Genomic DNA, 10,416 nt, shown 5'->3' on the forward strand with positions numbered 1-10,416 from the left:
ATAAATACAACAGCTATAACACTAATCCTAAAGTTCCTTCCCCTACAAAGGTTAAGGATTATAGACCCATTGCATGTTGCGCTTCTTTGTACAAAATCATCTCAAAGGTCCTTACAGGAAGATTAAAGAATGTGATAGCAGGGCTGGTTGGGAGGGCTCAATCTACATTTATTGAAGGGAGAAGTATTTTGGATAATGTGTTATTTAGCCATAAAATATTCAGAAGTTATGGAAGGAAATGGATTTCCCCAAGATGTGTTCTTAAAGTAGATATAAGGAAAGCTTATGACTCGCTAGAATGGAGTTTCTTGAAGCAATTGATGATAGAGTTGGGTTCCCTGCTAAATTCATTTCATGGACTATGACTTGTGTGACAACAGTATCTTACTCTTTGTTATTGAATGGTGGATTGACTAAACATTTTCAAGCTAAGAGGGGATTAAGACAAGGAGACCCTGTATCCATGGAGTATCTGGGAAGAGAACTACAACAGCTCACAAAGAATGGGAACTTTAATTACCATCGAAGATGCACAAGACTGGAGAGTGTACATGTTTGCTTTGCGGATGATCTATTAATGTATTGCAGGGCTGACCTAATTTCTGTTAGGCTTTTGAATGAAACTTTTATGAAATTATCTAGAGCTTCAGGATTACAGGTAAATGCAGACAAAATTTCCTTGTATATAGCTGGAGTTGTTGATCATATCAAGCAGGAATTACTGAAAGAACTTGGCTATACTGAGGGCACTATGCCTTTCAGATACTTGGGGGTTCCCTTAGTATCAAAGAAACTTAGTGTCAACTAGTTCATGCAATTAATTGAGAAAATTACTGCCAAAGTGACTTGTTGGTCAGCAAAACTGCTATCCTATGCTGGAAGAGTCCAATTGATAAAGTCAGTCATATTTGGGGTCCAAGACTATTAGGCACAGGTTTTTGTTATTCCTAAGAAGGTAATAAAGACTATAGAACAAATTTGTAGGACCTTCTTATGGACAGGGGTGGTAACTATCTCCAAGAAAGCTTTAGTATCATGGGAAGCAATGTGCAAACCACAAGCTGCAGGTGGACTGAACATAATTGATCTTAAGTTGTGGAAAAAGGTTGCAATACTCAAACAACTGTGGAATAAAGCTAGGAAGAAAGACTGTCCATGGACTCAATGGGTGCATAATTATTTTATAAAGAACAGGGGGATCGAAACTATCACTATACCTACTGTTGCTTCATGGGTTGTGAGGAAAATTCTGGGTATAAGAGCTATGCTAATCCAAAGGCAAGTTGGGCAGAGTGATTTGATGAAGGAGTTTATAAAGGCACAAAAAGGAGGGAAGTTTTCTACTAAGAAGATGTATACATATATCATGCCTACTTTTCCAAGAGTAGAATGGAAAAGTATTACCTTGTAGCAAGGAGTACATCCCAGATTCAAATTCATTATGTGGCTGGCTGTGCAGAAAAGATTAGCAACTGTTGAAAGACTTGAAAAGTTTGGAATCCAGGTGCCACCAGATTGTGTGTTCTGTGGCAATACAAAGGAAACATTTGAACATCTTTACTTTGAATGCCAGGTGACAAGGACACTATGGAGATGACTGTGTAACTGGTTGGGGATCCAAAGAAGTATTCAAGATTTGAAAATAGAGATAGCTTCGATCAGTGATGTTGCTAAAAAGAATGCAGGAGCTGCTGAGATCAAGACTAGTGTTTTTGTGATGATTGTCTACATCATTTGGAGAGAAAGGAACATGATCAGATTCCAGCGAGGGAGATTATGTGTGGAGAAGATCCTCAGAGAAATTGTAATGCATATTCATTTAAGAGGTCAACACAAGGCGAAATGGAAACATGTACTACATGCTCTAAATAATTATCCTTAGAGTAGGTGTTTTGCATTGTAATATTTTAGTCTTATGAATTGATTGTTTTATGAGTAGGAGGAAAGAGGGTTAGAAAAGACGCAATTAGTCCCATAATTGTGTTACTTTGTACTGTTCCTTTTTTTGTTATGAATGAAAATCCAAGTTATATATAAAAAAAAAACTTACCAAATTCTCAACGTTTTACTCAATGTTTAAAATCAACTTTCAAAACTCAATCAAAAATGACTCAGAGTCAAAATAACGAGGGGCAAAATGGTAATTTTATGAAAATTTCCAAAAATGAAAGACCGGGTCATTGCATTATTATAACAACCGCACTTTCAAAATGTCTAAATTAACCCACACCTTCATGGTAGGAGTGATTAATAAATTAATAATGATTTGGTATGTCATATTCTAAGTGTTCAAGGGATATATGTCATGTTTTTAAACTTAAGCGAGTTGTGAAATAGAAGTTGGCGAAAGTTATCGTAGGTTTCTTTTAAAATTTTCTCTGAAATTTGGTCATGTGTCTCGTTGATTTTCTCCCAATATATATAGATTTATGGGGCCCATAAACTATCAAATTGAAGGTCTATATGTCTAATTTTAACACATCAAACTGTTTGTTAATACAATTTCAAAATACAGAGATATTTACATTTTTGTGAGATGAAGCAAGCATGCAAGTTAGAAGGGTCAAGGTCGGTGGGAACTTGCCAATGTCGGTGGAAACTTTAATTAATCAACCAGCTTCAGTTTTTTTTTTCTTCATTTTCACGTTTCAGTAGCCTAAAACCAAGAGAAATTCTCTCCAAATCCATAAAATACTCTTTAGGTCTTTGTGATTTCATCTCTCATGCTTCAGGAAAGTTTCTCTACGTTGCGAGCTCGTTATTTTGGTATAGTTTTCTTTGTGGATCGTGTGGCATATCTCTGTGGTAGTTGTAGCATCAGGGGTTTTACTTTTTTAGGAGGTTTTGAGATTAAGTTCAAGCTTTAAGTTAAAGGTAAGACCCGCATTTCATTTATTCTAGCCTTGGTAAGCCGGAATAGTGAGTTGCTACAGAAATATGTATCTTTTGTTGGATTATCAACGTAATTTCCATTCTTATGTGTTGATTGTGGTGCTGCCTTATTGTAGTATCAATTAGGAGTTGATAGGCCACTGGAATTCACCAAAAAAGGTATGTTACGACTATTCCCTTTGTTTGACATGTTTCCTTAAAGCCTAGGAGCGATATAATAGGGTTGTTATCATTGTTGAACGTGTAGACATATTTGTTATTGCTTGGATGATTGAGTACTTGTAATTCTTACTTGTTGGGACTCGTAATATGTTAATAATGAGCCTATGTAGGCACGACTTAGAGACTATTCGTATAGATTATTTATAGCTAAATTTCTCACCTTTAGCCTATTGAGTTGTTTGTTATTGCCCTTAGGGCTTTTGTAGTTAGCTTCTGTCACGACCAAGACCGCCGTGATTGGCACCCATACTAACCCTCCGGTGGGAGAAACATTACTACAACCCAACTAAGCAACTTAACGAAAACTAGCACATTTAAAGATACGGAAGCAGGTTTAAATAACTAAAAGAAAGTACGGAGTTCCCATAAACTCCGAAGATCTAACAAAATAAGTAATGTGGAAATTCAACCCCTAGAACCGAAATTCATTGTACCAAAACTCTGATTAACTAACAAGTCTAAGAAAAAGGGGCGCAACCCCGAAAACTAAACAAAACACTCTAAATAAATAGTCTGAGTCCGAAAAGAGTGGACTTAAACAAAAAAGATCTACGGCAGCCTGAAAGAACTGGCTCACCCTTGAATCCAATCACGCTCAATAGTCTCCTAACTGAGGTCTGTCAATAGCTGCCTGAAGATGCCTTGTACTCAACAAAGAAAGAGCAAGTGCAGTATCAGTACACAATCACAGTGTACTGATTGGATCACGCGGCTAATCCCATAAGCACAATATATACAACAAACAATTACAACACAGTAAGCACACATATACATAATACATAGATCAGTAATCATTTTAGGAACAACATACACTTCCCCAATATCAATGTCAGGTAAACAAGAACATAATAATCATAAGTGGTCCTCTCACGGAACCCACGCCCAAACTGTTAGTGTGTTGGAACTTGACACCCGATCCAATATATGTGTCGGAACGTGACATCCGATCCAATATATGCGTCGAAACGTGACACCCGATCCAATCAGCACAACCAAAGTCACAATCACATTCGTAATGAACAATACATATTATCATACAATCAAGTAACATGTTCATGACATGTATTGAGACACACATCATCATTTCATTAGATTGATTCGCATTCCCTATTCACATACATGCACGCATACAATGAAACAATTATCCGACATATATCACATCACATGAAATCAAACCATCACTTTCCTCGAAACCAAGCTTGAATCCTCCTAAGACACTTGATCCTTAATTCCTTTTCCAAATTTTTTCCGCTTGTTCTTGGTCTATAAATAAGTAACTTAATGTCAAGATCAATAAACAAGGTCTAATTTACCCGAATTATAACAATCTTAATAACCCAAGACCAAACCCAGATCCTAATGTTCAACTAGGGATTTTCCCATCATCAACTTCAGGCCAAAACCCTCCCCCAATGATAATTACCCAAGAATCTAAGTTCTACGAATCGAAAAATGAATTAGGGAAGAAAATCCTTACCTTTAGCATCAAAAGTCGTGAAAAACTATCAAGAAATTGCCTTGGGTTTTTCTTTGGCTCTTAAGAACGAAGGTTTGCAGAAAACTAACATTTTTGGGGGTTTTCCCCAATTTAAGTCGTGACCGTCCCGCTATAGCGGGACCCAATTTGCTACAGCGGCCCCGCTCTGGCGGCTTGCACAGAGACAGAAAGTCAGAATTTGAGTTCCAAGCTCCCATTTCGCAACACACTTTCAACCCTTGACGTTCAAAAACTACCCTTTCACGCCAAGATCAGTTTTAGGAGTTCTACTCGCCCGAATTGGATTCTGTAAAGAAGTACAGGCTCATTAACGTCTTAGCTATCCACTCATTATGATCAAATTCATAATTAAATCCCCCATTCCTTACCAAATTTCCCTAGACCTCACCTGACTCAGATTTCGTCCAAACCTGAACTATGTTACAATTTTTCAAGTCACTTCTTAAAAAAAAATTCTGGCCCAAATTCTTTCCCCATTGGCTTTTCCATAACGACGGCAACATGTCGTTACAATAGATACCAATTTACCCATCACTCGTCCCCGAGTGACAAACTAGGAGAAAAGGGCTAAGGCGAACGTAGAGTGGTACCTGAATCGTCAAATAAATGGGGATACATGTATCACAAGTCCTTCTCAGTTTCTCGAGTAGCTTCCTCAACCAGATGATGCATCCATTGAACTTACACTACTTTATCTCCTTGGTCCTCAGCTTCAGGACATCTCGATCAAGAATTGCAACCGGTTTTTCCTCATACTGAAGGTCTTTGTTTAACAAAACTTAGTCCCACTTAATAATGTAATCTCCGTCCCATGATACTTCTTTAACAGTCCATGAAACACTGGATGAACTCCAAGTAAGCTAGGGGTGAGGCCCTACAAAGTCAAGGATCTCAAATGGTCTAACATATCGAGGACTAAGCTTGCCCTTCTTGCCGAATCACATCACCCCTTTCATGGGTGACACTTTTAGAAGGACTTTCTCACCAGTATGAAATGGCATGTCCCTTACCTTACTGTCTGCATACTTTTTATAGTCGACTCTGGACTGCTAGAAGCTTAGTGTCACGACCCAAGCCTACACACTGGACGTCGCCGACACTCGAGAACCATTGTTGGTCCCCAAGCGAACCCTCATCTTGGCTGACTAGAAGCGGAAGACTAACTTAAGCATACAAAGCTTAAAACAGAATAAAATTCATGAAAAACTTAAATACAAGCTTTAACTTAAAAGAGAGACTCTGAATAATATAATATATTCAACTCGCCCCAAAATGGGCAACTTAAGTCTTTAAAACATTTAATAAGATAAATGAACAGACACTCTACTGTCTATCTATGAAGCCTCTAAATGACAAAGATGGAAGTCCGGACAAGACCCACGACCTCCTGACAAAACTGAAAGTAAATGGAATCCTTCGAAAGCAATGAGGCTCACCATAGCTAACTCGAACTCCATGTGGTATCAACGAAGCTCCTGTTGATGACCCTGAATACCTGTATCTGCATCATGAAAAGATGCAGGCCAAATGACTCAGTACATGGTATGTACGAGCATGTAAGGGGAATTTTAAAGCATAACATAAGCTCGAACTTGATAAAAAGGAAACATACTTACCTCTTTTGAAACTTACTCAACTCAAGAATAAAATACTCAACTCAAATATTAGATACTCAACTCAAGGATTAGATACTCAACTTCAAAGATATGATACTCGACTTTGGGTACTCAACTCAATATAAAGCAACAATACACATGCAATATATGGAAAGCTTTTAAAATAATGGAAAACAACTAAGTGTATTGAAGAGTACAATGAGAACTCAATTTATATATAATAAAATATAATATAACTCTGTGGGAGTTTATCTAACCGACAACCACCACTATGAGCCTAAGTGATGATACAACATCTTGCCCATGCTGCCAGAACTGTCCTATACTTTGTCATCATATAGGACACCTTAACTAAGTAGATCCACTAGTCTATGCTAAAAAGTACTAAGGAATCATCTAAAAAGTATGATCCTTTCTACCCATGATGGCTACATGGTTTATGGAGACGTGAGTTATCTGAACTCAAACTCGTCCCCATATCGGTGCTCAATACTACTCCCAAAATACTCAGCTTATATGTTTAAAAACATAACTTTTTCTTTGATTTGAGATAATTACTCAAAAATATTTCTCTTAAAAGAGATGGTACTCAAACTGCTCAAAACTCTTTTGGAAATCACAGTTTCCTCTCATCTTAAATGTGAAAACATTTACTCTTAGGAATACTTAGTTCCCATATATCATTTTAAAGAAAATGAACTTCACTCTTACTCTTTGCTCAACTCAAAGCTTAAGTCTTAAAAATAAGTTAAAACATTTGTAAAAGACTTCTTAAAATATGGTTCATGTCGAATTATAGACGTGAAAGACTCAATGCAAGGTTTTCAATAACCATAGGTAGAACTCAATACTTGGAACTCAAGAACTTCAATGATACTACTCATTTAAAGAGTGCTCAACTCAGAGGGTTCATGTGGAATTATGAGCATGAACTACTCAACTCAAGGGCTCAAAGATACTTTTCATCTCAAGACTGTTCGACTTATAGGGTTCATATAGAATTATAAGTATGAAATTTTCAACTTATGAACTTCATGGGTAATAGGTAATAGTCCCATGATTAGGATTATAATCTTGTAAGGGTTAGGAACTCGATACTCAAGACTTAGAACTTGAAGATACTACTTCTCTCAAAGATACTCAACTAATGGAGTTCATGCGGAAGTTATGGGCATGAACGACTCGACTAAAGGGTCAAAACATCAATAAGGAACTCATGTATACGACTCTTCTCATTCTCATACTTACTTACTCAAAACTTAACTCGAATCGATGGTGGATCTCAAAGGATTCACAATTGAACTCAAAGACTTTCTTGAACTCTACTCTTAACTCTTTCTTGAATGTGAATTATGAATTCAAGAGTTATGGTTCATGATATGAAGGATCTTGTGATGATAAAGTACACTCATGAATACATTCTCCTCATTCTCATACTCACTTGCTCGAGTCTTGAAACAAGTAGCTAGAAGTTGTAGAAGACTCCTCAAAAAGACTCAAAGGGACATTATCAAAATGTTCAAAAGAACTCTCAAGACTTGACTCTCAACTCTACCTTGAATTTGATTTATGAATTCAAGGTTGTGATTTGTGATAGGAAAGATCTAGTGAAGTTTAGGATTGTTTTTATATAGTTAAACAAGAGAAACGATCAAGAAATCACTGTTTGGAAGCAAGTTCGCGACGCGGAGATGTATTTTAATATTTGGTCGCGAATTAACTTTTGAGGCAGAGAGGTCCATAACCTCTTCGCGATGCGAAGAAAATTTCTGTGAAAGGGGAGGCAGGTCTGCGACGCGGAGCAAGGTGCCATATTCGCCCGACTATTTCCTTTTTCATTTTCTAACCCCAATTCGCCTAAATTTGATTCTTTTTCTCAATCCCTCTTTAGATTTAGATACCCAGCACAATAACCTACTCATATACAACTCTAAAATCGGCATGCTTTCATCAAGAACTCAACAATCTCATCTAAACTCAAGAACTAAAACCAATTTCAAGAACATAATTCAAGAACATCATACTTTCAACTTTCTAGAACGAACTTAACGCTGAAATTAACATGATTGGTGTGTGGGTGAACAAACCCAACACTATGGAAGCTTACATACCTGAAAGAACCATCTTTCTTGAAGATTTCGAAGTACAATCTTGGAAGAAGAACCCTAGCCGTAGCATTTCTTGAATTCCTTGAGCGTTAGAATTTTTTTGGAGTGGATGAGAGGGTTTGATTTATGAAAACTGCTTTTTCTACACGTTTAGGGTAATTTATATGACCTCCTAAGGGTTTTTAGGACCAAAATACCCTTTAAGAAATAAATAAAATGAGTTGGGAGTCGGAATAATTTTTCACCGGGCAGTGAGGTCCGTATTGGAGCTATCGCGGAGCTACTGCCAGGTTTGTGTGTTGTTAGTAAATCAGTCATAACGTTTCACTCAGAGCTCGAAATTTAGCAAAATCGGTGGCGTTGGAAAGAGGACTCGAAGGGATTTAATTTTATATTTGATGGATCTCCTAACTCATCATGTACTAAAAGTTATGGTCATTTGAAGTTGACCCAAAACTTAAGAAAAACTTAGGAATGACTTGAATGAACTCTCTTTAGTTCTTCTTGGTGAAATCTCATTCATACGAAGAACGGTTCGAGTCTTAGCTCAAAAATTTTCTAGGGTGTTACACGTAGCTTGGATTATTCTCACCTTATCTTGAGCATCTTTCACCAAATCAACCCCCTAAGGGTTTCACATCTTCAACCTCAAGACAACCAATTGAATAGCTACACATCCTACCATACAATGCCTCAATGAAGTAATCTCAATACTTGAGTGATAAAAATTGTTGTATGTAAACTTAACTAACAACAAAAGCGATTCCCAACAACCACCATAGTTGACTGTATACACGTCTGCAACATGTTATCAAATGACACAATCATCAGGACGAATCCTTTCACACTTAAGCATGATAAAACTCCAAATCAATACTCGCTACAATTAGAAGTGAACCTGAACCAACCAACACACACTCATAATATCCCAAACAATCATAGTTCTTAACAACATCTCCATCCCACAACATAAATTCCCATGAGCTTAAGTTATAAAAAAATTATCTTTAGACATCAAATACTCATCGAGGGATATGTCCAAACATACAAACCCCTTAACAACACTATTGAAATGCTAGATTTAGCAATTGTGATTGTAGATTGCCCTTAAGAACAGTAGAATTTGACCCATTGATCCCCACATTCAACCAAGAGAACATCGCGGGATTGGTACACCTGATCCACTACCAAGGATCCACCCACAAAAGTTAAAACACATGTGAGCATAACTAGTGAGTCATACTCTCAACTATGTACAAAATGAAATAGATGGTCACATAAGAATTTACAAAATAATTATTGCATAACACTAAATGTTTTCTTCCGAAGAGCCAAAACCAGCCCTTTCCATTCAGTTGACTCCACATACTCTTCACATCATTCCACTAAAGCCCACACTCTCAACACTAACAACCATCATAAACACTCAGACCATTTACCTTATTATAAACCAACATTTTTAAATGAAACCTTTCTTAGGTACTTAACAATTAATAGTAATAAACTTTATGACTCAACCCAGGTGTAAGTCCTTTCAAATGCTCAATACCTGATACAATTGATCATTTCTCACCTTGCCAACTCATACCTTGACAACATATATCACCACGAATGTAGACTTACAATGAAAAACATGAATTGTAAATTCAACCGTGTAACACAATCCCCTTATATATCGATATTAGTTTGTACCTTGAAGATTTTTATGAATTCATGGATCTTTGCTTATCATTGATCACATCTCCATCGATCCTACAATATCCTTTGCTAAAAATTCACTCGTACTCATTACTAAACTCAAAAACAAAACCAAAGTACTTATCATCACACTCGAGCTAATGTCTATTCACTCCTTTCTCAAGTTATATCCCATAGTTTTTAACCAATCTGATGGACTCGTGACACTATTACCAAAGTCACAACAACGAATGAATTCACGTGTCTCTGAACCCAATTCTCTACTCCTTTGAAGATACCTCTTAAGACTTTGAAATCAAATAAAATATTCTTTCTCTCGCCTCTCTCTAAAGGTTTTACTACATCCCACTATGTTTCTTCATTATGACTCTAGCTCTTTTAA

General features: G+C 36.9%; 1 protein-coding gene across 1 annotated transcript; it reads left to right on the forward strand.

Annotated features, from left to right (window-relative positions):
• The first annotated feature begins 298 nt into the window (after nt 1-298).
• Nucleotides 299-808, forward strand: LOC125811337 (uncharacterized). Its single transcript, XM_049490840.1, has one exon. The coding sequence runs from the start codon at nt 299-301 to the stop codon at nt 806-808; it is 510 nt and encodes a 169-aa protein (XP_049346797.1).
• The last annotated feature ends 9,608 nt before the right edge of the window (nt 809-10,416 follow it).

The sequence above is a fragment of the Solanum verrucosum genome, unplaced genomic scaffold, assembly GCF_900185275.1.
Source record: "Solanum verrucosum unplaced genomic scaffold, falcon-dt-bn FXZP01000132.1, whole genome shotgun sequence".
NCBI classification, from domain to species: Eukaryota; Viridiplantae; Streptophyta; class Magnoliopsida; order Solanales; family Solanaceae; genus Solanum; species Solanum verrucosum.

Coding starts and splice junctions, on each gene's coding strand:
- LOC125811337 (XM_049490840.1), top strand. CDS start 299: ATGGAGTTTCTTGAAGCAATTGATGATAGAGTTGGGTTCCCTGCTAAA.